The sequence below is a fragment of the Melozone crissalis genome, unplaced genomic scaffold, assembly GCF_028551555.1.
Source record: "Melozone crissalis strain CALT ecotype California unplaced genomic scaffold, PUWL_Pcris_2 ptg000012l_1, whole genome shotgun sequence".
In the NCBI taxonomy this organism is placed as follows: Eukaryota; Metazoa; Chordata; class Aves; order Passeriformes; family Passerellidae; genus Melozone; species Melozone crissalis.
Window position 1 is genome coordinate 406613 of NW_026535790.1, and position 27861 is coordinate 434473.

A 27861-nucleotide genomic window follows, 5' to 3' on the forward strand; every position below is an offset into this window, starting at 1 on the left:
TTATACATCTAAAATAATCACATCAATACTGAGTGTTACAGATTTACCAACCCCATAGCTGATATTTAAATTCACATGTACATTATTATAATATGGATATTGCAATATTAGAGGAAATAATATAATGTCTCTTAAATACTCCAATATTTTATTTTAAAAACCACTGCATTTAATCATAACATATTATTTCTGGAATTCCTTTTTTTCCCAGAAAATTAATGCAGGCAGATGAATACTAATCTTGGTTGGTTTTTACAAACCTACTGCTAGAAGAAACTCTTTTTCAGCTTTATGGTATTTCCCCTGACAGTCTAGAGCAGTGCAGTTGTTCTAGAGCATCAGTCTCTGTGGAGTGTTGCTCATTTGGAACATGGTGCAAAGCAGCAGTCGGGGTTGAGTTTCTTATCACATCCAAACTGAGTGCAGAACAGAACTCAAGAGCCAGCTTGATGATCACATTTTAACAAAGTGTAGAAATAGTGATAAAGAAGCAAAGCAGTGTACTCAGCTGGGAGCAAGACAGTAGTCCTAAGGAATTTCTAACACTCACAGCTCATGGTCCCTCAAACCTATCACTAATTTTGCTTAGAGCAGCATTCTGAGAGTACTTACACACCTGTCATTGCCTCAGGTTCCTGTATCCCACATATTCCTGCATAATAATTTTTGACGTGCTGTCTTTCTTTCTGAAAATTATATGCATATGACTTTTGTGAGGCCATGTGCTTCTCTGGGTAAGGCTTATAAACACTATACCTAATTCTAGAGGCATTAATTTTTCACTTCATTATCATATTAAGTTATCAGGCAGGTTGTTTTTAAATCTCAAAGTCCTGAAGTCCTGTATATTTGTCTTATTCTCCAGTCTGGGTGCTTGAGTGGCAGCTCTATTCTCCAATATTCCCTGTGTTATGTGGCTCTGAGCATTGCTGGCCAGAGCTGGTGTCCTGTCATAGCATTCTAATGCTACAGCAAATGTTATAACTAGCTGGAGAGAAAATAAACCAATTTGGGCTGGAATATTTCTTTCTTGTAATTATTCCCAACAATGTGTTTTAATCACATATCTGATTCTTAGGGAGTTCTGTTAGCCTCCTGTGGATATTTTCCCTCAATGTAATATTGAAACATTTTTTCAGCAGCATTTGTGGCCTGTTCTAGCTGTGTACCCTTCTCATTTTTAATGTCTGTCTACGCATAGGACACTAGCAAACCTGTGTCTCAGGATACAAAAGAAATGTCTGAAAAAAATGCAACTTAATTCTTCTGCAATCCCTTTCCTTACATGAGAATAGTTAGAGATGCTTTTGCTTTTTACTCTCTGGTCTGTTCTGGGACTGGGAGCAGGTGTTGCAGCTAATGAGAATCCGTTCCTTGTAGAGAGGTGAATGGAAGGACTAGAAGTCATGAAATTTAGACAGCTTTTAAACCCATCACTTTATCTAGAGTGAGTTTTCTGCTTTTGCAGATTGCCTGTTAACTCCCAAGCTATTGTCATTGGTCTCCTATAGCTTTTTGTGTTATTTTTAAGGAGCAGAAGAACTTGATGCAGACAGAGAAAATGTGTTTGGTTCCCTCTTTCCTGTATTCTCATTGCACACAATTGGTATCTTTTCCAGCTGACCCTGCTGCCATGCAGCCAACCCAACAATTCTGTGCTGTACAGCAGAAGGAGAGTGCAATATAATATTTTATATATTTATATATATATATATAAAATTATGTGTTTTATACATATGTATATAGATGGAGCCCATCTGAATAATGATTGAGGGCCTCTGCCCACACAAGTGAACACTGTGATGTCTTTCAACCCTTAAATTATAGCATATATTTATAGAAAATAACTCCAATGCAGATCTCCTTGGAGATCTTTCACCTTTCAAGTGTGCTCTTTCAGCACGGTGACTCGACATAGTCATTTTCCAAGCCCTGGCGAAAGCGAGCGGTCAGGGTGCGGCTGATGACGATGACGCGGGGCGCCATGCAGTCCTCGCGCCGGTGCAGGATGTTCCAGATGAGAATGGCAGCTGCCAGCGTGGCCAAGAGGCAGGCTCCGATGTTCAGGTAGCAGGACCACGAGAGGTTGGTGTACGGCCCGATGCGGTAGAACGTCACCAGTCCGATCACCAGAACAAAACCTGCAGACAGAATGGCAGAGTTACTTTGAATGAGTTACTCTCTTGAATTTCTGTAGTGGCAAAGTGCCACAGAATCTCAGCATTTACCGACTCACTCATAGGTCCCTACAGCCTTTCCATCCCTATTATGATGTGCTGGATGTGTTTTTGAAGGCATATTTGGGCCTCATGATACATTCAAAGACAGTGCCTTAAACAGAGGTTCAATATTAAGTTTTAATCTGTTCACTCTGATTAAAATTTCCTACACCCACTGACCTGTATTTCACCTTGGATTTTTTCTCCCAATCATTTGAATCACTTACACAGATGTCCTTTTTCTTCCTCCCATTGCCAAAAGAGAAAACAACTGTATTAATGATGATAATAATAATAATTTCCAAATATTTTTTTTCGCAGTTTATACTCTTATTCTGAAATTTAAAATGTTTATTAAAGCAGGCAACTATGTAAACTGCAAAGATGATGAACAGCTAAATATCTTACAGAAATAATAAAAAGCATTGTATAGAAACTTAAAAAAAGGGAAGGTGAAATAAATGGAACCTTGTGGTCCTACTTTTTCCTGCTGGAAAAAGGTATTATGAGGCAGTAGTAATGTCATGCCTCCAGAAGCTCTTGAAGGCAAAGTTTCTATTGTCCTCATAACTTTAGACACAGTACTAAGTTCCCTAAAAGGTAGGTAATATTAGAGTAATAACAGTGCACTTGTCCAGCATTTCCATTCAGATGTCACAAAGCGATTTGCAAAAAAAAAAACTAAAGGAAAAAAATCTCAATCTCTTTGGTGGTTACATTACTGATGAATAATAGTAATGTTATTTCAGAATTGAGGTTGGGTAACTGTTCTAGTTATGCAGGAGACACATGTTAGATCAAGGGGCAATATGCATTCCTTTACACTTCCTTTTTTATGTTACACCTGCCCATTCCTTGAAGAATGCATTGATAACCACATGATTACTTTTCTGCCCTCTGTTTATTGTATTATCAGAGAACCATACAATCCCAAGATGATTTGGGTTGGAAGGAACCTTAAAACTCATTGCATTCCACCCTCTGCCATGGACAGGGACACCTCCCGCTATCCCAAGTTTCCCCAAGGCCTGTCCAATCTGCCCTTGGACTCAGCCAGGGATGGGGCAGCCACATCTCTGGGCACCCTGTGCCAAAGCCTGCCTACCCTCACAGGGAAGACTTTCTTCTAATTTTTCATCTAAACCTGCTCTCTGACAGTTTGTCCCTCCATCCCTTGTCCCCAGTCCCTCACCAGCTCTCCTGGAGCCCCTTTAGGCACTGGCAGAGGCTCTGTGGTCTCCCTGAAGCCTTCTCCTCTTCTTGAGGCTGAACATTCACAGCTCTCCCAGCCTGACTCTGGAGCAGAGGGGCTCCAGCCTAGTCTCTCTTCCTGTACCTACTGTCAAACAAAACTACTTTTCAGCTTTTTAAAAGAAATTCATGGATGTAATCAGATTGAAACAAACAAAAAGAGGCAAATATGCCTCACTAACCAAAAAAAATTTCTCTTTGTTATCCTACACACTTCCTTAACTGCCACCATAACAAAGGAATGTCACTGCCAAAATGACCCCTTCATGAAGGAAGACTGGAATAAATAAATATCTATGAACTGCCAGAACATATCTGGACACCATCTTCCAAAGTTCATGGGCAAGGAGAAGTCAAGAGCAAGTCCCAGTTGCTGCTTGCTTTTTTCTCAGTTAGCCCCAGTGCCTGTGCCTGCAGACACTGTCCCCGTGGATACATGGCAATTGTGTGACCCCTGGCCCTGGTCCTTGATTTTCCCTGAAAGAGCACATCCTGAGTGTGCATTGTATCAAGCTTTTTTCTTCAAAGAGTGCTAGTAATGCAGTGAAGATGGAAAAGACACAAGTTGCATATTGCATACAGATAAAAAACACAGAAGAGGGAAATGACATACAAGTAGGAGGAAAAAAATCAATCATTACCTAAAGGTGTGACACTTGTACTATTCTGAGAGTCAGTAAAATGAAGGCTGAATCTGCCTCCTCCTAATACAAACACTGAATGAATATTCAGCTCCTTCAGGAGCTGTCTGGCATCCTTGGTTCTCTTGTGTCTACCTAGAAGGTGCTTTGTAACAGGTGGTGGCATGTCCAGAGAGGGTTTGGAGTGAAGCACTTCTCTCTCTGAGGACAAATAAGGAGAAATAGGTTCTTATGGGAGGAGTAGCTCTTTACTGCTCTTTCCCCACTCTGATGTTAAAAAAGCCTAATGTACTGTGGCTGGGTTTTAGGTTGTTGATACAGTTGTAAGGACACAGTCACTCCTTGGTTTTTTCAGTAAATCTGGTAGTTATTTTGTGGTTCAGCTTAGTTATAAATAAACAAGTTTTATTTGGAGAGAGTATGGCCATGTGAAGTACATTGAGTTGCAGAAATGACTGATCCATACAATAATGGTTTGCCATTGCAAATAAAATATTTTCCCTTCATTTCCAGTGTCAGTCTCCAAATTCAGTTTGTCCTGAGGCACATGGTAGAGAAGAGAGTGGGAGATTAGGTTCTGTTTTGTGAGTGAACGTTTTTTAAACTTTCCTCTGAGACGGCTTGGTTCCCTATCTGTGGAACCAGGATGATACAACTTCCTGTGTTTATTTTGTATTTCAGACTATTGGGAGCAGAGCATGCTAGCTGTGATATGCTTATAAAGAATTTGGATGTCTACATCTTCCTTTAGGTCTTATAAGGATGATAGACACTGATACTGCTTTCCAATCCACTGTTCAATGGATGATAAATAGCCATTTTCTTATGAAGGTGGGAAATCAAGAGGAAAGGCAATGCTTGCACCTCCTGCAGCTGAGTTGACCAGCTTCGTCTCCTCGTGGTTTAAAATTGGCAGGAAGGAGGGTATTGATATAAATCAAGAAACCCATCTTACTTAGTTTGGCACATGAGAAGGCTTTGTGTAATCAGTTTTCCTTTTCAGTTTTCCTTTCAGAACTTATTTTAAATTCATGCACACTTTCACAGGGAATCCATAAAGTGTTAATTTTTTTTTTTTTTAAGTGTGAAGAAAATCATAAAACCTTAAGCAGGTAGAATTTTGAGCAGGAGCTGTTTGGACCAGTGACCACTCACAGGTGCCTCTAAGGGACAGTTATAAATATTAAGTGCCTACTTCCCACTATCTTGCAGTATTTTTTTGAGGCTCTCTTGGCAGAGAGACATGGGTTCAGGAATACCAATTACACAGAGTAAACCTAATGCTATGTTGTGTCTTGCAGCTTAATTCCCACTGTAGGAATATTTTCAATATTTAAAAGTTTTTCCAAATACCCAGCTTTTAATGAAATTATTTCACTTTGTCTTTCTTGCTTTTGTATTACTTATGGCAAATTACTGTCCTAAATGGCTTAACATCTCCGTGTTCTATCTGATGGGGCAGTTATCTACCAGGGAAAAGCACTAAGGCTTCCTTCCAGGTCCCCAGATAGAACTATTTTTGCTAGGAGGACTATTTTCCTTCGCAAGCCCTTTGCCTGATCCCTGCTCAGAGGAGCAGCCAGTCATGCAAGAGGCTTTATCTCCTTTCCCAGTTCTGTGCCAATGGCTGAGTGATGTGGAGGGACTGGGTTTGAGAGCTCCTTGAACTGACAGATCACAGGAGCCAGCTGCCAGAGCTCTTGAGTGAAAATGTGCATTCTGCTTCAGATCCTTTGCTGTAGTTGAGAGAGGAACTGACATAAGAACAGACAAACACATCACAGAGGCAACAGAGGTGGAAGCACATTACTGTAGAGTTTCTACAATTAATTTTACAGTTCTGCAAGAGTCACAGAATAGAAATGTAACTGAGAAAGTTATTTTCCAGCATTCTTATTTCATATTAGCATGGCTTGATGTGTAAATTATAAATGTAGGAACTCCAGAGCAAAGGCTGAAGAAATTGTAATAATCAAAAAAACTGAGTTTGCATAGGATGGTGCATTTCAAATTTTGATGAATGCTGCTTTTGTGAAGATGATGATGTGTGAAAACCCCAAGGTTTGCTTGAATGGATTTTGTCTGTAACAGCTTAATCAAACTTGGACTTTTTGAAGCAAAGTGTTCCAATATGCTACATATGTTTTCCTTGCCCTTAGAAGAGTCTTGTTGTCTTCTTGTACACTAGCCAAGAACTGGGGTGGAACATTTACTCTGTCCTCTAAATGACTGGGCAAAAATATGCAGTTCACATATTATACTATAACTATATTTGTGCTATATAATAGTTAGAAGTATGACTATAAAAATTAACCTTTTTGTAAGAATAGCCTCCAAAGCTTACTGTGGTGATTTTCCCATTCAGATAGATATTTATAACAATGTCTGAATTCAGTTTCAGTATTCCAATAAAACACCTAGAGGAAAACAGCTGGCTTCTCAGACTATTTCCCATAAACAGCTCTACTCAAAATAACCAGAAAATTGCTCTCTTTGCCATCAGCATTCCTGAGCTAACAGTGTGAAATACAGCTTGACAAGGGCTGTAGAAGGGATATATTTCTCTAAATTTATTTATGAAAATATTGAACATTTTAATCTGATTTTGTTTCTTTTCTGTTTTGTAGTGATGACAGGACTTTGAGATGCATGGCTCAATTTCCCTGAATTAATTTAAATCCATAAATCAATTTCAGATAATTTTATTGTATATTGTCACAAGACTGCGCAGAGGCTACAACTTCACTAAAAATCCTGATGAGATTGAAGTGCTTTTTTTCCCATTGAACTGCTGTTTATCTCCAGTTGTTTCCCATCTGCAGCAAAACAAGCTGGGAGGGGGGTGGCTTTTCCGCTGGGGAAGGAAACAGATAACGAAGCCACTCAGAAGACTTTTGGTTGGAACAGTATTGACTGGTAGTGGGGGTGGGTTGGGAGAGTGTTACTTTTTGGACTTACATTTCAGAACTGTATGCTGGATTTCCTGTTTGACTTAGGCAGAACTCTAATAGTCACTTTTTTATTTCTGTGATAGTTTGTTGGGGTTTTTTTTCTGACACCCCTGGATTCTTACTCTTCCTTTTTATTAGTATACTGATAGTGCATTTGAAGAAATACACATTGTTTTTTCTAGTTTACCAGAAAGTCTATATTGGGACTTATAATCCTCCTCTTTACAGCTTGTCCTGGAGGATGACTTTTGCTGTCAAGAAAAGGGAGAAGGAGGAAAATAGAGCGGCCAGAGTGTTGAGAATACACTGCCCACGTTTGTGCAGAACTGCAAACAGAGAAGGGAAATATTTCACTCCTTTTCTGTGCACCCCACCAAGTTTCACAGTGACTCTTTTAGCTGTGATGAGTCATGTGCCTGAATAGGCTGTTTGTAGGAGCTCAGCTGCATTTATCAGCATGAGACATATTCACAAAGTGATTCCTATAGGACTTATGCAAATTACTTATAAATACCTTTTCTTGTATCAGCTTGGCAAAAAGAAGTTTTTATAGCTGAAGGCGAATATGGGGCATCTGGAATAGTCATGTGCTCTTCATTGTAGCACCAGGCCGGATGATGCTTTGGTTTCTAATGCCACAGGGAATTAGAGTGTGACTATTAGAGTCAAGTGACCTTTGAGGTTTCAGTTGTACATTAAGTACAATAATTTGTTTGAGATTGGGGTTTTTTTGGTTTTTTTTTTTTTGTTTTGTTTAGTTCTAATTTAAAATTTCCTTCCAAAGATTTTGGTAGCATGTAACATCTTAGAATTAAACATGTGAGTAGCACAGCTTCTCAGGGGCAATAAGACCCTTTTGTTGCTCACTTTTCTGAATTACAAGGGCTTTCCACTTGTGTTCTTTGAGTTTGTCAGTCCTTGTTTTTAATCTGATGGGAGACGTAGTCATTGTAAGGCAGTGAATCCTACCTCATGTTGGAAATCTTTAACCAGTTTAGGTCTATTAACAGTGAATTGCTTTTGTTTGTTACTTTTTGGAGGTTTCCTTAGAAAGTATGCCAGTCTTTGAATGGAATGGTGAAAAGTATTCCCAGTGAACTAGGCAAAATTCCTCCTGGGCAGCTGTTTAAATAAGGAGGAATATGCAGACTCTCACACTTGATATCAACTGTTAGCATTGCTTGGCCTCTTGGGTTCTGAGGCAGCTGGAGCAAATTAAAGCTCTGCTTTAATGTAGTAGGCCTCATATCAGGCACAGCTATGGGCTCCTGTCTGGAACCAGAACTATGGAATGTTTTGGGTTGAAAGGAATCTTTTAAAACCATCTCTTTCCAATCCTCTTGCCAGAAGGCAGGAACACCTTCCACTATCCCAAGTAGCTCCAAGCCCCACCCAGCCTGGCCTTGGACACTTCCAGGGATCCAGGGGCAGACACAGCTTCTCTGGGCAATCTGTGCCAGGGCCTGCCCACCCTCATAGGGAAGACTTTCTTCCTAGCATTTAATCTAAATCTTCCCCTTTCCAGCTTAAATCCATTCCCCTTGTCATTGCTGTCTGTCCATGTAAAAAGTCACTTTCTGTCTTTTCTTAAGCACCCTTTACTGTGGCTTTACTGAAAAACCATAATATGTTTTCCCCAGAACCTTCTCGTCTCCAGGTGAGCACCCCCAGCTCTCCCAGCCTGGCTCCAGAGCAGAGGGGCTCCAACCCTTGGAGCATCTGTATCGCCTCCTCTGGGCCCCCTCTAAGAGGTCCTTGTCTGTCTCATGCTGAGGATCCCAGAGCTGCAGGTGGGGTCAGCCTGAGCAAAAATAGCTGTGCAGAGAGTAGTTGTTATTGACAGATGATATTTTTGGACATTTCAGCAGCGTCTTCTGCTTTTATTGTTCAAGTGCTCTGTTCTTCTCTGCATACATCAGAGGGTAAGAGCTGTGTAATTGGATCCAGCAAGGCAACTGGGTTTGAAATAGTTTTAGGAGACACCTCCATATATACATAATGTGCATGTTCATAAGCAATAAAGTGAATATTTGTGTTGAGATACTTCCCATCTCACACACTTTCCTCTGCAGTACACGTTCCTTATGCTTGCATATCCAAATTATATGTGTTAATATCCAAATTATATCTGTTAATAATTTTTTTACCGTATTTCTGATCAGAATATGTGCCCTTGACATTGAGATGCTACAAGAACCTGCCTGCTGCTCTTATCAGAGTTTAGCCTTAAAGAATACAGGCAGATCTTCCTGCTGCAGCTATACCAGATGACGAGTTCACCACACTTCTTGTGAGCTACCATCCTTCCCAGTTTGCTGGTTCAGCTGCTCCTGGGAACTATTTCCAACAAAATAAATAATATAGACATCCAGATTTTAGATCTTTGCAAATGTGCTTCCTTTTGCAAATGTGCAAAAAAAAATCACTTTATTGTGATATTCGTGGTCTGCATAAGGAATGGGGAAGTTTGGCACTGAGGGCAAAATAAAATTGACAAATAATGAAAACATTTAGCACAAATCAAGCAGTCAGATTCTCTATGTTTGCTATGATTTTCAGATTTTTAGGTTACTTAGAGCATCTCATTTACTTGCCTCCTTTTCAGGAAGTTTTAGGTTTACAGTTCCATAGAGTTCATCTTAGAACAGATCTGGCTTGAGGGTATCATGAAGCAAAAAGGTGGAAGGAAGTAATACAGAAGTCAGGATCACACTGCTGTCAACAATATCTTCAGCCATATTTTCCAATGGCTGCTGTGCTGTTCTTTTCTACATAGACATTTTCTGGATATCAGCTAATCTAAAGTAGTTGGAGAAGATGATTAAAAATTGTCTCATTTAGTTTTAAGTGCACAGAAATTAGAGTATACCTGAGCTCAGCTTTTCCATGATGCATTAGGGGTCTGGAGTGAAACACTTTCATCAGAAAAACATGTTGGGCAAAGCTGGAATGCAATGCTTGAAATTTAGGAAAGATGAGACTAATTTATTTGGCTGTAAATGACAGGCTCAGTGGGAACATGAAACTTTTTAATCTTCAGGATGTTATGTATTAAAGTTATTTAATACTGAAAACAGACTGGCAAAATATTAATCATGATTCAGGCTTATTGCAGTCTTGGACATTCAGAAACCAGGATGAGATCTAATGTAAATGATATTCTATCCCAGATTTTTCCTATTAAGTTTCTAATATTTCTCTCTAAAGTCTGTGATAATCATCACTGGACAAGATCAGGACTTGGCTGGAGCCCCTTAAGGCCTGATCCTGTCTGGGAGGTTAATGTTTGTAGTAATTCAATATCCTCTGAAGTGCATTTTCTTCCCTGTGCTGTTAGTATGGATTTCCCTTTCCAACAGCCCTTCTGTTGGCTGTTATCCATCCTATATTCAGCACATGGAGTTTGTAACAGGTCCTTGGAAAAAAACAGAAACCCCAAAACCCTCTAGAGGAAAATTTCTGAGCGTTGACACAAAATTCCATGTAAAACACTGGTTCCATTTTCACTAGGAGCCTTTTCCAAAGCAAACAGATCACTTCCCTGTTAACAGGGAGGTGTGAGGCTCTGGAGCTTTGGAGCTGTGTGAATCCCATTGCTGTCCCAGACAGCATTGCTGTTTCCTCTCTTCTTTGCTTCCCGGGGCTTGATTTTGTGTCAGAGGTCCATCCTTTTGGAATGGCTGTCAAATGCTTGTGCAGGTGGCAGAAGTGAGGAAGTGGTGGATTCTGGAGCCACTGCAAGCTCTAGTGGATCTAAGATCATTGATTTGAGCTTGTGATAAACTTTGGAGATAATACCTAGCACTCTTAGTTTTCTAAGCCAACAAGGACTTTTGTTCAGGCCATGGGAAACTGTAATGAAATCCACACAGTTTCAGCTTAGTAAAAACAAGAAAATTGTGGGTTGAACCTTTCCCCATAACACAAGATTGCAGTCTACCAGTGACCACTGTGGTTCTCTTCAGCACTTGTTGGCATATTCCAGGATGAAAGGTAGAGATCAAGGAGAAATTGGAATTAGAGGGAATATGATTCAAGATAATTTCTGAAATTACTGAAACGATGAGGAACTGCAAAACAATTCTTCAGATTATTTGGGTTTTGAAAAGGAAAAAACAGAAGGTTGGTGCTCGTGTTCTTTCACTTGGAAGTGATGATATAAACAGAAGTTTCACAGCCAGTGCTACAGAAATGTTTAATAAGATCTAAGTTTGTTCATTCTTAAACATTACCTGCCCTTCTCACACAAATGATCTGTCTGACCTAAAGTACCTTGGCTTTAATTCCTCAAATGAAGCAGGAGGGAGCCTTGCAGGGGTTTGTCTTGGATTGTTTGCATGGGACAAATGCTTTTCAATACAAGTGTCATATTTACTGTTCTGAGGTTTTTGCTCCATATTGCTCCTTTTCTTTGAGAATGACTGAGAGGTTACGGTCTCAGAGTGGAGACTCAGAGCCTGACAATCACCTGTGGCTCATATGACGGGTGGTGGCCACTGTCTTCCCCTTCAATGTGGAACTCTCAGTCTCCAGATGCAGCAGCAGCCCTTCATCAGAGCAGTGGATTTGCTGGGCTTTCTCACTGCACATGGGTTTTGTCTGATTTCAAAGACACATAATCTATAATGTCTAAAATGCTATCCCCTGAGCCCAGTCCAGGGAGTTTAGTGAGTGCAAACTCCTGTTTAGTGTGTGCAAATTCCCAAGGAATCAGCAGTTGATGTAACACTTTTCTGGAAAACTAAGGAGGTCTCCAATAAGTCTTATTTTATATTGGGTTAATGCAGATATGACTTCTTCCCACTTTTTTCAAAAGTATGTATTCTAGAAGACTTCAGGTGATTGTTCTGGATATCAGGAAGGAACTTGTTTAAACAGAAAGTTACAATGAGATAATGAGATGTAAAATGAATATCATGACTTCAAGGCAGAAAACCATCTGATGATGGTAAAGGAGAGTGTGGCATAACTGCAAAGGAGGCTGGGGAATGGGGCAGGGATAATCACTGTGTTATTTCTGCAGATTCACACAGCACAGTGTCTGTCCTCATATCATCACAGGCTGCAGCTCCATCCCTTCATGTCTTTTGAACACAGGCAGGCAGATTGAGATAGGTTCCTTGATCCAAAAGCTTCTTCAGCCATTCTCATTAGTGTTTTGTTAATCATTCTGACTGTGGCTTTTCTCCCATGTCCCCTCCCAGCACTAGGGATTTCAAGGTTCAGCTTGCATAACAGGTAATAGCAGGCATTTCCTCCTCCTGTGTCGGGATATCCTGGCGCCCTTCAGTCTCTCTCTGACTGTGTTTAAAACAGACTCCAGCACAGGAAAAAAAAAAAAAAAAGGCAAAAAAAAAGAGCTCAGTCTAAAATTAGCAGCCATGGTAGAAGAAAGACCCATGGCTGTCCCCTGTGCTGTTTGTCAATGAAACAACACATCCAAACAGGGCCAGAATGCATTTCCGCTCTGGAAAAACAGATCAAGTTTGGAGAGGATGGGAGAGTACAGCAGGCATCACGCTGAAAGTCAGGGAGAACTATCCAGAAGGTATCCACAGTTACACAGACACAAAGGGGCTGCAGGGAGGGCGTTTATGGCAAGGTTTATATCTGTCTTTTGGAAGCACTGTGTTGTGCTTGAGGCACTTGCTGCACCTGGAAGATGGATCAGGTGCTTTGAAGGTTACAGAACCTCTGCAGTCTCCTCCTCCCATCTGGATTTCAGGTTCCTCATCCTTAGTATACCTAAAAAAACCCTAACTATTTTATTGCCATGAGACTGTGCTTAAATCACCTAGGCCAGATTCTGATCTTGTCTTTTTGAAAACCTGAGGTCTCCATAGTTTTATGCCATCCTTAATATTTTGAGTTGTTAAAGTCAAAATTAAAACTTTAAATAAAGTGGTGTTGCTTTATTATAACCCTACATTCTTTACATTAAGAATATATATAGTGTGTGTGTGTATATATATATATGTATATATGTTGTATTTTTAATCTGATCTTGTAATCAGCTTGATTGTTCCTCCATTAATGATAAGTTTCCTGCATGGACATCGTCTAGGATTGGATTCTTACTGTATTGAATGCTGAAGTTACTTACTTTATGTAATAATGAAAGGTGTTATTGCAGAATGTTTACACTTTGTTGCCACTGCTATCAAAATGGAATTGTGATAAACCCATTTCCTCTTTTACTCATGCAGTTCTGTATACAGTCCATGAGAACTGCTGTGGGAATTTTATTTATAGCAGTCAGTGGTATGAATTGACTTCAGCTTTCTTTGCTGGATTGCAGATGTATCTGTTTGTCAAAATCCAGCTGGTAGTCATTGAGTAAAATTCAGTTAGCTAAAATAAAACAATCGTGTTTCAACAAGGCTTCAAAAATTTGCCCAGCCCTTCCATTCTGCCTTCTTGAGTTCCTTGAGTATATTTTGCCCTGCTAAATTGTGGGATTACTGTGTATCCCCTTTGTCTCTTATGTTTGCCTTCCTGGTTTCATAGGAAATAATAAAGGCTTAGGGTTTTTTTGGTTGTCAGAAGCTCATTATGATACATCCCAGTTAAAAGCTTCTGTTCAGGTACTGCAGAATCTCATGGGGAGAGCTTGTTGGAGACAATGAACTTGCTTTTAGATATAAGCCTTTTTGTTATTCTTTGTCACTTGAAAGATTTATAAAGTAAGAAACACTTTTCCACCTGGGTTTAAGACAGACTGAGCTCTTTTCCATCAGTAGTGAGAAGTGGACTTACTGGCAAGTTGGAACACAGCAGCTATGGCCTCCTCCCACCACTGGGTATCCTGGGAGATGATGGGGAGCTCCATCAGCCCCAGCACGAAGAGGAGCTGGCCGGCAGTCAGAGCCACCGTGGCAATGAGGTTGCAGGCACGCATCATGTCAAACTGCACTAGGAAAACAGAGGCAGCAGAAAGTTACAATAATATAAAATCATGAAAAAGAAAATCCTGACTGAGCAGAAGTATAAAGTTTGTCAGTCCACAGAAAACAATTCTTAGACAGCAGTCCCTTCTCCCAGCAGTCCCTTGTTGTAACTGCCTTTCTTGTGGTCTGATTAAGAAAGGATTTTCTTCAGGATATGTATTGATTCCTTCCTTTAGTTGCACAGCATCCCATAAGTATTGCTTCAGTGCATGGAACCAGCAGCTAATTTCCCAAAATGGTCCACTGGTGGTGCTGGAATTCTCTTCACTGAAGATTCTACCTAATTCATAGCCAGAGCTGTTTGGCGCAGGATTGATGTTTGTTTTTTGTGTGACACAGAGTGAAACAGAACCATAAATAGTTTTTCAAGATCCTAAAATAATAATCATTGCTAAAACACACCAATAACACCCTGAATTTCTTTTTCCCCTAGTCCCTCTGTATTGTCTTAAAAAACATCCTGTGGATTTTAATGCTTGGGTCTTACTGGTTTACAGAAGCATTGTAGAGAGGATTATTAATTTTTACTTTTTAAATAATTTATTAGTCTTTGGGATACACTACAAAGATCCATATATTTCCATCTGTGTAATGAGGGAGATGGTTGAAATGAAGATATCAAGGCTTGGCAGTTCTGAATGAGGTGTTAAGGCATAATCTGCATGTACAGGTAAAAAGTTAGTTTTTAAAATAGGGTGTGTGACTGTGTGTGTTTAAATATATATATATATATATATATATAAATGTCATATATATCTAACAGTGAAGGTCTACTATTGACCACCTGGCCAGGACAATGATAGTGATGAATTATAGTACAAGGAATTAAGGGATATCTCTAGATCAGCTCCCCTGGGCCTTAAGAGTGATTTTAAGTTTCCAGACATCAACTGGGAATATCATACAACAGACACAAAGAGATTCACAAAGTTTCTGAAGCATGTTGAAGGTAACCTCGAGTGCAGGGACTGAAGGACCAACTCAAAAAGGAGCCCTCTGAGATGTGCAATTTGTAAAGAGAGACTTGTGGGCAAAGTGGTGACCTCTTAATAGTGCAGGACCAGCACTTCTAAAGCATAGGGAATCATGCAAGCAGGAAAGGACGAGGGTCTGGCTGAGCAGGGATCTTCTTGAGCTGAAAAGGAAGGTGTGTAGGCCAGAGTCTGCACTGAACACCATGACAGGGAAGATGACAAACTCAAAATAAAAACGACGTTGAATGATGGCAGTATGCCCAGGGCCTGGTGACCAGGATGATGAAAGGCCTCGAGGGTAAGACACGCAAGGAGTGGCTGAGATAATTTGGCCAGTTCAGCCAGGAGAAGAGAAGGCTAAAGGGTGACCCTGTTGTATTCTGCACCTTCCTCATAGTGGGGAGGTGCTGGTGTCTGTTGTCTGGTGCCAGGACCTGAGGGAGTGGCTGGAGCTGTGTCAGGGCAGAGTTATGTTGGTTATTAGAAAAAGGTTCTTCCCCCAGAGGGTGGTTGGGCAGTGGAATAAGCTCCCCAGGGTAGTGGTCATGGCTCCAAGGCTGCCAGAGTTGTGGTTTGTGTAGGATGCTCTTAGTGATCTAGAGTTTTAGTTTAAGGTAGTCCTGCAAGCAACGGGGATCTGAACACAATGATCCTTGTAGGTCCCTTCCAACCTGAGATAATCTGTGATTCTCTATTAAAGAACAAATGCAGCAATGATTACAGACACGGACATCCACAGTCTTGGCTAGAAACCTGATTAAAATGTGTCTCCCAGCTGGCTGCTGAATGGCTTATATCAACTGCAAAGTTGGGTACTTTTAGTCAGACTTTTTTCCTGCTTTTCCTGTTAACCTGATGGATGCCCTGTTTTTATCCTTTTCCTTCTTCTCTAGCATAAGGTGGGAGTTACAAATATCATTGTTCCACACTGCTTGCTAATGTGTCATTGCTATTGTGAAATAGAAGTTGCACTATGTGTAAGTTGGCACATACTAGAGAAAGACTCTGGAGCAGATTTTTTAGAAGTGCTTTAAGTTTGGTGGATGCACTGACCATCAGAAATTCGTTCCTGATCTTCCAGGGAGACTGCTAGGAAATGCAGAAAACAAACCTTGATATAAACAAGAGTAAATTTAATTGTGTTAATCTTGACGTCTGACCTACTTTTGTGTTTACCCTTTATTTTCCCCTCACAGGCTGTCTTCAGCTTCCCGTGTTCTAAGTAGCAACTCATGATTTAATTAAAATGTAATAAAATACAGTATTGTATCTGAGGAGTTAGTTAAGAACCACAGTCCATTAAACTTTTTCCATTGAATAAAATGTTAAGACAGTAACATGCTAAGTATTTTTGGCTTCTCCTAGTGAGTTAATTTCTGATCAATTACTCAGAAAATTTGTTCAATGATTTTGTGTTTAACTTCTCAAGTTGCCCTTTTAGCATTGGCAGCATTTCCATCTCTTGCCATTTTGAATGCTAGCAGATCACAAAATGCATTGGATGGATAACAGAATCACAGTCAGATGAGCTTTTTAAACACCAGTAAACTTTGAACATTCAGAGTGGTCTGTTTTTCCACTCAGATGGACTTCTATAATGCTTTGAGCACCAGTGCTTGCTGAAGAGATAGTAATGACTTTCAAAGGAGAAGTGCCCAAAGTAAGAGCAAGTTTGCAACCATTATTAGTACTTTCATTTGGTGACAGAACTATCTGTAGCATCAAATTAAAAAATTGTTGCCATAATGGATTCTCTTGCCTTGCTTGTATATAGTATGCAGGAGCTCAAAAAAAAAAAAAAAAATCCTCTGTGTATAAATAACCTTTAAAAGTTTGAAGTTTATGCCAGAAATACATACTGGCCCCTGACAGAAATTAACACCAAATTTTTGCTTTTGCTCCTGTTTGTGACTTTTTTAACACTTAACTTAAAAAGTATTACAGACTTAAAGCTTTGCCACAGGTGATGTTATATCATGCACACTAAAAATAGTACGTTTCTGACTGTGAGTCAGTTGAACTTCAGATCAACTCAGTTGTATCTTTACAAAATAGTTATTTGATCGTTGTCCTCTCCTGCAGCTGGAAGTGCATTGAATGGGTAACATGATCTTTGCTGCTGTTTGTAAGAACTCCACACTTAGGAATGTTTCTTGGCCCAATACACTACCACTATTCAGAGACCTGTGGAAATGCAGTGGGTATTTTGTGTAGCTGCTCCTGTTAACCAGAAAGAAGGTTGCACATGGTCCACGGAACTGCAGCAGGCTGATGATTTGTAGAATAAGAAGGACATAGCTGGTATGATTTCATTAAATGTGAAGAAAATTATGTTTATAGAATAAAGTATTACAACCTGAGTACCTTCCCATCTCTCATATGAGAGATGTTGGTATATTCTAACAGGTTTAATGTATGATCTGTCATCTTTTGGTTTTGTTCTAGAATTGCAATTATTCCTCTTAGGGGAAAAAAGCAAACTTAGGGTTCATTTTCAGGCTAAACAATTCTATGATTCTGAGATCATCAAGTCAAGCTGTGCCCTCAGCACTGCCAAGGTCCCCCCAATCATATCCCCAGGTGCCACATCCACACATTTGTTAAATCCCTCCAGGGATGGGGACTCCACCCCTACCTTGGGCAGACCATCAATGATATAGAACTCTTATAATAATGCATAAAGTCCATTCTTCTTGCAGTACAGCTTGTTAATTGTATTCAGCCTGAAAATGTGAGGTGACTGTGCTTCCTTACTCACCATTGTGACTTTGCATGCTGTCAGCTCAGCACATTGTAATTGTATTTTGTATGTACACAACCCTAAGCTGAGCCTCTGCTCCAGCATCTCTGGCCTCTTTGTAGTGATGACAGCCAATGGACAGTGTAGATCAAGAAAGGGAATTGAGTGTGCAATGTTTAAGTATTTCTTCAGAGCTCAGCCCAATGCTGTTGAAGAGGGAAACCTTGTTGAGGAAGGCCAGGCCACAAAGCTGTTTTCCTGCTTGAATGATTGCTCAATCCAGGAATAAATATTTATAATATCTTATAAAACTGGCTGCAATATAGTTTTTGTAAAAGCTGTGAAATTTAGTATTTACCTTTGTGCTCTTTTACTCTGTTTTAAATTATATGTATAGCAAAAATGCCTCAATAGCCAGCTTTAGTCTATTTTGATGAGTTTTCTATAGATTTAATAATTCGTACAAATTTAGGATCAGCTGTTCAACTATTTCAGCTTCATTTATAGTAGCCATGATTCCAGTGTAACTTTTTGTGGCCACTCCAGACTTCATTAACTTTTGCATTTTGTTTGTTAATGACAGTGTGTAAAACCAGATGGTCATAGTGGGTTTAGTGTCTGCACAGTTACTGGTGGCTTTTGTGTTAACCCCTCACTTCTAGAATCTATTGCCTAAGACTGTCATGACATAGGTATTTTGGATATTCTTTTTTTTTGTTTGTTTGTTTTTTGTCAAACTCATTATTGTTAATGTCAGTCATCTCTTGAAATTTAACTGTGATGGAGTTCTCTGTGGCCAGAAACCCCACAAACTGTGGAGTTTCCTGTAGCTAGAGGTCAATAATTCCAGCAGAATAGACCTAGACACTGCAGGAAGTGTTCATTCCTTTGTGTGTGCATCTGACAGGTGAAAAGAGGGAGGACAAGCCCTCCATCCATACCTTTTCACCTCCCTTAAGATGCAGCTTGGCTGTTGAGAGCTGGAAAGGATTGGAGCTGAATGGCTCCAAAAACTCTGCTCTAAGTATCTATTGTTCATCAGCATACAGTGCTAGTCTCTGCCTTTTTCCTTCTTGAAGCCCACTGTGGGCCCCATTTTCTCAGAGAAGCAGTTAATTCCTGGTCAGGGCATCCAGCTGGGACCCTTGTCCAGCCAAGGGAATTGGCTTAATGAATTCTGCCTTGTTTAAAACAGGGATCAATCAAGAGTCAAACCCCAAACTCTAAGGATGGATGAGACCAAGTCAGATTCCTTGTTTTGCTCACTTCCTAAACCATCTCTATCCATCTGGATTAGAGATGTTAATTTGATTTTCTTATTTACAAGCAGCAATTTTGTTGTTTTGATCCATGACAGCCCCAGAACTGGTGGTGTTATGTTCCAGGATAGACCCAGGACTGTTTGCAGAAGTAGGTTAGTCATACTGGAGAGTAATTTGCAATGGTTTGGGATGATGAGGAAGAGTGATCTCACTGGCAGATCACATTATGTTAACTGCTTAAAATGCAAGCATTTCTTTCCCTTTTCTGTCTGCATTGAGAGAAAAAAGCAGTTAAGTGCGAATTCAAGCATTTTAATGGTTAAGACAAATGGCTCCAGATATTTTCATAGTAATCTAAACCCCCCCCCCCTCCATGGAAAAGACCCTTTTGACAAAAATTTTAGTGCAAACTTTAATCCAGCTTCTGTGAGGAAATTATTAAGTATCCAGCCCTGGGAAGAAGCTAAAGACCACACATTTATTCAGTGCATGGGGACAGTGAGGATTCCCAAGCATCTCTGTATGGCTTCACAATCTCCTGATGGCCTCTGAGATGTAGGGGCTGACTGGGAGTGTGCTGTTATCCCTGTCCACTGTGGGACACTAAATCTGATGCATCTCAAAAATGGTACTTAAATTCTTAAATTGCTCTTAAACTCTTAACAATGCAGGATGGGTTATGCTCAGCTGAGGGGTGGTGCCACCTTAGCTTGCTGTGAAGCTGATTGCATCTATGATCACATCCATTCTTTAAATCTCCTGAGGGATATTGCTTCTTAGTTTTGTAATGAATGGAATTTAATAAAAATATTCTATTGATGCTGTTTCCGATGGTTCTTGGATTTGTTTATTAACTACTTGGTGAATTATTGAGGACACATTCTCACATGTACTTGTTTGTCCTTTGAAGTGCTTCATGTTCATACATTACTTTATCCTGGAAAAGAGAATAAATGGTTGTGTTTCTGGAAAGAGATTTCTAATTGATTATAGATGAAACTGGTAATGCTCCTTACACTTCAGTTGCTTCACTTACTTTTCTTAGAACCCTTTTTTCCATTTCTTGTGACTGTATTAGACTTCATCTTCTTTTATCTTCTGATAAAAATCTAACTAGATAAGGAATTAGGTTTTATCTAATATAATCAGAGATTCTAACTGAGCATGCCATTTTCATCTTAGAACTTGATGTTTTGCTGAGCTGTTATCCTGAGATAAAGAATGCATCATATTTTTCAGCCTTTTGGAGTAATTTTTAAAATCCACATTATAGGGACTTCAGAAATGCAAACCAAGTACCAAGATTAGGAAAAGCCAGAATAGTGTGCTTGAACTTAAATGGATGAAAGGCAACAGTCAGAAAGAGCAAAGCTTCTGTCTTGCTGACTCTTACTTATGGTCTTGCTGTTCAGTAACCTGAGTTCTAACCTGGAGAGCTGGATTCAGTATTAATAAATAATTTTAGAAGAAATCTTTAAAATTAAAAAAACCCCCAACACCTCAGTCAAACTTTTGGCAATGAATCATGTGTTTCTTTTGTTTTGGATGTCAGCAAAGGTGAGATGTGCTGAACAGTCTCTGCAGCTGCCATGGAAATCAGGTGAAGCTGTGCCTTGGACACCAAGAGAACTAAGAAAGTGCTCTTGGTGTCCAAGGTACAACTGCACTTCATTTTACAACACAGGCATAGGAGCTCAGCATTTACTGTTAAAACAATTCTGAGATAATAGGGACAATAAATAGAACCACTGTAATTATCAGCATCATGCTGTGCCTCCCAAACCTGTGCTGTATTAATGAAGCCTTTGACATTTAATTTCTTCTGTCAGATTAAACATGTGGTATTTATATTGCCAAGCTCTTTGAGTATGAATTAGGAAATTTATGGAAAAACTTAAAAAGTACTTCTGAAACAAACTAAGCCAAATGTTGGCAGTATCTCAGTGCACCTTTGCATGACTGTGTCACTGAGACCATGGGAAGGTTTAAAGAGATGCTTATGTGATGCAAGTGTATATTGATGGTCAGAATAGTCACTTTTTTTTTTTTAAGTGAAACAGTTCTGGATTTCTTTTTTGCCTCGGGATTCCACATGATTCTGTTGCTTGCAGGTCTTACTGACTTTGTCCTGAAAAATGAAGTCTCGCCTGCTCTTCTTAAAAAAATCTTTGCAAGTAGCCATAGAGCTTTCAGCAGCAGGAGCCTCAGTACATTCTGGTGCTGGATGAATATCTTAAAAATTATAAATGTGTGGATATTTCAAAAATTCTTTTGTTTTTTTACCTCCTGGAAAACTTTCTGAAGCATGCAATTTATGCTTTTTTTTTTTTTGCTTAAAAAATAGTAATTTAAGGAAGAGTTAAGGAAAAGGAATGAAGCAGGGAAAGCCCAATCTGGTTTTGCACAATTACAATAATGTTCTGATGTGACAAACTGGTGGAATCTTCCAAGCCTTTAGGTATTTTAGAACTTAACCATTCAGCTCATCTAAGTGTGAAACTTCAGATTTGAATATTTATTTTGAAAGGCAGACAGATCTTGTTGGGGAGAGTGTGGCTGGGGGATGTTTTTTATAACAGCTTCACTTGTTACTTTTGAAGACATGGCTCCATTAACGGTTTTCAATATTAGCAAGTGCTTTTGGTTAAGTGATGGGCCCTTGCAAGCCCAGCACTGAGAGCCTTCAATACAGCAATCAGTTTTAATAGGCACAGCTATTTCTGATGAGATATGAGTTGTCAAGATATCATGATTTGCTTCTTTATAAATCTCAGCAGGCTATTCTGATAAATGCATTCATCTGAAATTTTCAAAAGCTCCAGAGCCATTTTCACCCATAATGCTTTAATTGATTTCAAAGTCTTGATGGCAAGAGTAACCAAGCTCCAATTGCTCTCACAATATTTCTGTGCAACACTTGTGGATGTACTGCATTGAAACATGTATTAGGTTCATTTTCCTGTCCTGAATCCCAAGGAGTTTTGCACTTTTCCAAAATGAGTACACAAAATTGCACCCTGACATTGAAATGAGTATTCACTCTAAATTGAGAAGCCGTGTCTCTCAAAATTCATCTCTACTGGCCTCCATCATTAAATTAGTAGTGTCACTTATTTAAATGTTGCTCATATTTCAGATATTAGGATGGGAAATCACAAACCCTGAGCTGCCAGCTGCCCGTGCTGCCTCATCTCTGTGTCTATCATGCTATGTACATAATGTGTATAATTAGGTTTGGGGCTTTTTTTAATCTGATGGTAGTTCCTGTGTTCTCCAGATGCACTTGGCCTCCTTTCTGGGTTTCTATGTATGGAAATATATATATATGTAGACAAGTAACATGTTTACAGCACACTCTGCTGCTTGACTCAGCCTCGCTTCCAGCCAGCCAAATTTCAGAGAAATTGGAAATTTTGGAGACATTGGAACTTCATGTAAATGCAGTGAACATGGGCATTAAGTTGAATGGCTGCCTCTGTATCAAACCTCAGCTCCTCATTCCCACTCTGAGCAGCATCCTGCCTCAGCCAGCAAACGTCCCCGTGTCCAGGTGTGTGCAGACAATCACCTGCCCAGGCTGGACAGGTGTTTACCTGATGTACTGTGGCAGTGATGTAGCTGCTTCTGATGTTGTGCCTCTCCCTGGCATCAATTGTACTCCTTGGTAGAACTGCAATTCCCACAAGCAGTCCAGCTCTGAGCATCAGAAGTTGAAACACACATCCTGCTGTTGCAATTTTCCTTATGTCTCTTGCAGCCCTGAAGGACCCAGTGAGGTTTTCTATCTTTTAAACCCCTCCCTATTCCTGAATTTCTACATTGTTCCTAATGTTCTTTAGACAAGGAGGGACAAAGTGGGACCTCGGCTGATGAATAAATCATCTCCCTGTGCCCATCCAGAGATAGCCTCAGAGCACAGCAGAACTTAAGGGTATATTTGACCTCCACAGTGTGATTAAAAATATCTAAGATGATTTCAAGTAATCTAGTGTGTTCATGCAGTATTCCTGGCATGGTACTTGGTGGACCTAGGTGGCTTTGAGAAGGGCTGGTTCTGAGAGGCATCAGTGCTGGTGTAGCTGCGTGTTCTCAGCACTCAGGGTAGCTCACGTGTCACTCTGTGGGGCCGCATCTCTGGGTGTGCTGCCCTTGCTTGCACGTGACATGGGCACAAAGCTCAGTGTTGATTACTCCTGACCTGCTGTCTTACTCTAGCTCTTATTGAGGCCATGAGGCTACTACCTCTGGGCTTTTCTGAAGCATAAAAAGATGCAGGCAAGAGCAAAATCTTCCAAAATTTTTCAACAGCTCTGAAACCGCAGCTCCATAATCTTTGTCAAATGTCTTTGACCACACTCAGGTGACAGGAGAGTTAGGCTGCCTGGCCAGATTTCCTCAAAGTGTTTGCAGAGGGGCTATACAACCTGAGTTCTCAGTGAAGCATTGAAGTTTGTATCATTCAGTGGTTTGTCCAGGCTATAAAAGCTTATATGTATGTCCTCACAGCTGGGCTGATTCTCACATAGGTGAAGGTTTCAGATCTGAGAGTTTATTACCACTAAAAAAGGAGCAATCTCAGCCCTCCTTACACTTTTATCACTTAGTGTTAGCAGCAGCACTTGTTGGACTCTGATACCACTGCTTAATCCAATGGAAAAATATCCACCAAAAACCCTATCCCACCCCATGTCCAAAACTTCCACCCTAACCTGGGGATTCTTTTTGCTGTTAGTAATCTGAACCATCACAGAAGCTGTTCAGCATCACAGGGCGTTGAAAGAGAGGTGCAGGGCTGCACAGCAAGAGGGAGAAAGAGAAAGATAGATAAAGAAAAGTGAAAGGAAGGGCCTGGGATCTCCACTTCCAGGAGCAGTGGGGTTTGAAGGACAGACTTGGAGTGCTTTCCCATGGAATCATTTGCCCATGCTTCTGATGCTGTGCCTTGCAGAGGTAGTTCACATTGCAACGGTTCATTTCCCTGTATTTTTAATATAATTTACTCCTGCCCCTGGCTTTCTTTTTGGGTTTTTTTGACATTTCTAGGAAGAAATCCTTCCCTATGAGGTTGGTGAAGCCCTGGCACAGGCTACCCAGAGAAGCTGTGGCTGCCTCTCGATCCCTGGAAGTGTTCAAGGCCAGGTTGGATGGAGCTTGGAGCAACCTGGGCTAGTGGAAGGTGTCCCTGCCCAGGGCAGGGGTTGGTATGCAATGGACTTGAAGGTTCTTTGTAACCCAGTCCATTCCATGATTCTGTGATTTCAATGGGAGAAAACAGCAGGCAGAGAAAGTCAGTGAAAAGCAGGTTCTAAGAATGTATTTCTCTTTGCCAGGGAGGAAGCCAGCTCATAGTAGTGTCTCTAGTTGGCTGTTAGATACATACTGCATGTACAGGAGTCTTAAGCATATGGACAAGCAAATTCCCAAAGAGTTTACAGTTTTTCTGTTGAACTGTGAGATAAACAGCTTGCTTCTCAAATATGTATGTCTGTATGAGTATATAAATACATTGTTTCACAGAAGCCAGATTGTGGCCTCTTTTGCACTGCTATTACCAGAACAGCTTTTCTGTATCGTCCTACAAATGGCATCCAAAATACTTTGTGGTAACTCAGTATTGAGGAAGGCATTTTCTTCCTTCATATAGTTCTTTTTAGATCAATGTATGTATATGCATACACACACACCCCTGCATGTCTGTGATTTATCTACAACTGACAGATGAGGATTGACATAGGTATTGCTAAAATAATGTGTGATTTCTGATTAGAGAAATTCTTTAGGATGACAAATCCATGGATGCAAGATCAGGCTCATACCAACCATGTGTACATCCATGGAAACAAAATTGTAAAAATAAATGCCACAGTCGTGTTTCCTACTGGGTTTGTCATGACAGCTGCAGAGGAGGGATTTTCCTTTAAATGCTTTATCAAGATTCAGAATTGGCCTTTGCTTACTCTTTGCTTCCAGATTAAATAGGGAACGGATGCTTTACTCCTATACAGATCAAGTCCCTGGGCTTGAAAAGCCTCCTTTAAATTAGAATTTTAACAGTGATTGTCAGATCATTCTTCTGAGCATTTGACCATGCTATAATTATTACTTGGAAATTTTCAAATTTTCTGTCACATTATCCTACAGATACACATCAGAAAGTGCTGCCCAGATGGTTCTGCCATGCAGCTAATATCTCTCCTTGTTAGGTACCACACACTGCCTGGCCTGCACACAGCAAGAAATACAAGCTCGTGTGTTGAAAATGCTGCAGGAGCCAAATTCACTCTGCAGGAGCTCATTCCAGTGCTGAGTACATAACATGTACTTTTACTATTTGTGAATGTTACACATTTTCTTCAGGTTAGAATATGGCTTATCAGTATTAATTGGGGAAGTGATTCCAGAGATGAAGCTGCAAAAACACATCAAGGAACTTCTCCCACAGTCTAATCCTTTTTATAGCCATTTATTTTTATAAAAAGTTCTTTCAGTTAGAAGTAGTGAAAGGGTAAGGACTTTAAAACATTTGAGAAATTCTCTGGTTTTGATTTATGCAGCTCAGTATTAGCAAATGTTCAAAAATGTTTCTGTATAATTTTATTGGAAAATATAATTTATAACGGGTCCACATTAAAGCATTTTTAAAAGAAATTCCTCTAATATTGCTTTGGTTTCTCTCCAGAGAGATCTAAGAAACTCCAAGGACCAATTTCTCTTTCTTCACATTTCAAACCAAGAAAAAAATCTGGTTTGAAATAATGTATGTTACAGATGCTGTAACATACCATCCCTCGGAGGTGCCAGAGCTGGTTTTGAGCATCCGTGAAATCTTGGGAGAATCCTGTAGTCTGTTGGGGCATGGCCTTTCTAGCCATTTGTTCTGTTAAATTCCATGCCTTGAAGGGTGCAGTGGAAGCACTGATTCCCCTTGGAATGGCTGCTCACAGCCCAGCTGCTGGGAATGGAGGGGGTTTAGGGGAGAAACCTCTTGGCACCTTTAGGGTAGTTGTGGTCCCAGCCACGGTGTCTGCAGGTGTTTTTGGACAGTCTTTAAGGTCCCTTTCTACCCAAGCCTTTCTGTGATCCTGTTCCAGCACAGTTCTGCTCTGGGAGAATAGGGTTGCACCATTAATGCTATGAATGTGATAGGTAAGGTTTATTATTTATTAATCAGTTCTGTAATTTTCATGTCATCCAGTAATTTTCCCTAGCTCGGTGTAAGCTATTTGCATTCTTCAGATCCCACAATCTGTGAAAGTGCAAAATGAAAAATACACCATGGGTAATGATTTTTATAGTCACCAAGTTGTATATTAATTGTATTTTTTCACCAAGAAACATAGTTATACATTTTAAGACCTTTCTCAATTTTACATGTTTTTACCACAACTTTTTCTGATGTTTCTGCCCCTGACATTTCCAACAAAAGCAAATAGAACATGTCGTTCATTGCAATACCTTTTTGGGTTTGGGTTTGTGGGGTTTTTTTTTTAGTTTTAGGGTATTCAGAGCAACTGTGGTTGTTGTTGTATTGAGGAGGAAGGGATATCTTATGACAGGAGCCCAGGAGGGAGAAGGGAGCCCAAGATGTCTCTGAACTTTGGGCTTACACTTGCTGGATAATTTTTTCAAAGCAGATAAATTCCTGAGCTATATAAACCAGGCAGCACCATGCAGATGACTGGTTTTGAGGGAGAATGAGGAGTTTAGTTCACTGGTGGACATCATACTCCTTATTTTCTGAAATTAATTTATTTGGGAATGAATGGGAAGAGATGTTTAGACTACGACAGATAGCATGATTTCAGGGTTAGGCCACTGAACTCCTGGGGACCCAGATGCACCCTATCAATTGTGTCTGCAGAGAAGATAAGAGGCTGCACTTACGTTTGACAGTGCTGCGTGACTCCTGGAAGCCAGCTGACTCTGAACCCCAGCCCAGGGCTTCACACTCCTGCTCCTCTCCTTGCCCGTGCCTGGCACTGGTGCTTGCAGCCCCTCTGCTCCGCTCTGCCAGCCAGCACATCCTCCAGAGCCCCACACTGCGCTTGCGCCCGTCCTCCAGCGTTTGGTACACCCAGTTGGGGGTGAAGGCAGCCGCGTTGTTCAGGATGAGTGAGACCAGAGCAACCAACACAGCTGTGGCTACCAGTTTCTGGACAGTCATATCTGACTGTCAGCTTGCTGCCAGACTCTAATTGCAGACAACACGAGGTCCCAGTCAGCTGCAGCACATTGAGATTGGGCTGGGAACAGGCGGCTGCGCTGGGTGTTACGGGGCGCTAGAGGACATCACCGTTCATTCTTGAAGTCAATTCCTGAGGGATTTCTAACCGAGGAAATGAGAATTTTGTGAGGTAGATAGGAGAATTCCATAAAATAAGAACACAGAGAAGCTTTGTTGTCCTTCCCAGCGTTGACTTATCCGCCTTCTTGCACTTTGATAAGTAATGCCAGTCTTGTGGTGAACTGGATGACAGGGAGGTCCATTCCGTGTTGGATGGAGTGAATCCAGACAGAATCCAGTCTCAGAGCAGGAGAGCCTGAGCTGAGGTGGGGCAGAGGTGGGATAGGATGCTCCCTGTAGCCTGCCGAGCGCCGGGTCCTCCACGCCAACCCGTGCTGCTCCAAAAGCCTAGGTTTGGGTGCAAACTTCAGAATATCCTGCAAACGGTGACAGATACCATCCTCTCCAAGCCAAGCCAGAGGGGAATGCGGTCACCCCAAAGGTGATCTACAAGTCTGGAGTATCTCGAGGAGGTTGCTCTGCCCTGTCCCTCTCCGAAGAGCCGAGCTGTGAGTGCCGGGACGAGAACAGCCACTGCGGTGAGGAAAAGGCCCCCCCCCCCACCTCCCCACCAAGAGGAAATGGCTGTTTT

General features: G+C 40.6%; 2 protein-coding genes across 3 annotated transcripts in view; one reads left to right on the top strand and one right to left on the bottom strand.

The window, feature by feature from the left end:
* Nucleotides 1-27815, bottom strand: TMEM204 (transmembrane protein 204). Its single transcript, XM_054271315.1, has 3 exons — nucleotides 26870-27815; nucleotides 13819-13974; nucleotides 1-2141 (listed from the first exon to the last, which is right to left on the bottom strand). Exons 1-3 carry the CDS (start codon nucleotides 27147-27149, stop codon nucleotides 1897-1899), a joined length of 681 nt encoding a protein of 226 aa, XP_054127290.1. The 5' UTR covers nucleotides 27150-27815; the 3' UTR covers nucleotides 1-1896.
* The window catches only part of IFT140 (intraflagellar transport 140), an 83049-nt gene that overhangs the window by 39413 nt on the left and 15775 nt on the right, over nucleotides 1-27861 (top strand). The gene's annotated exons all lie outside the window — the stretch shown is intronic.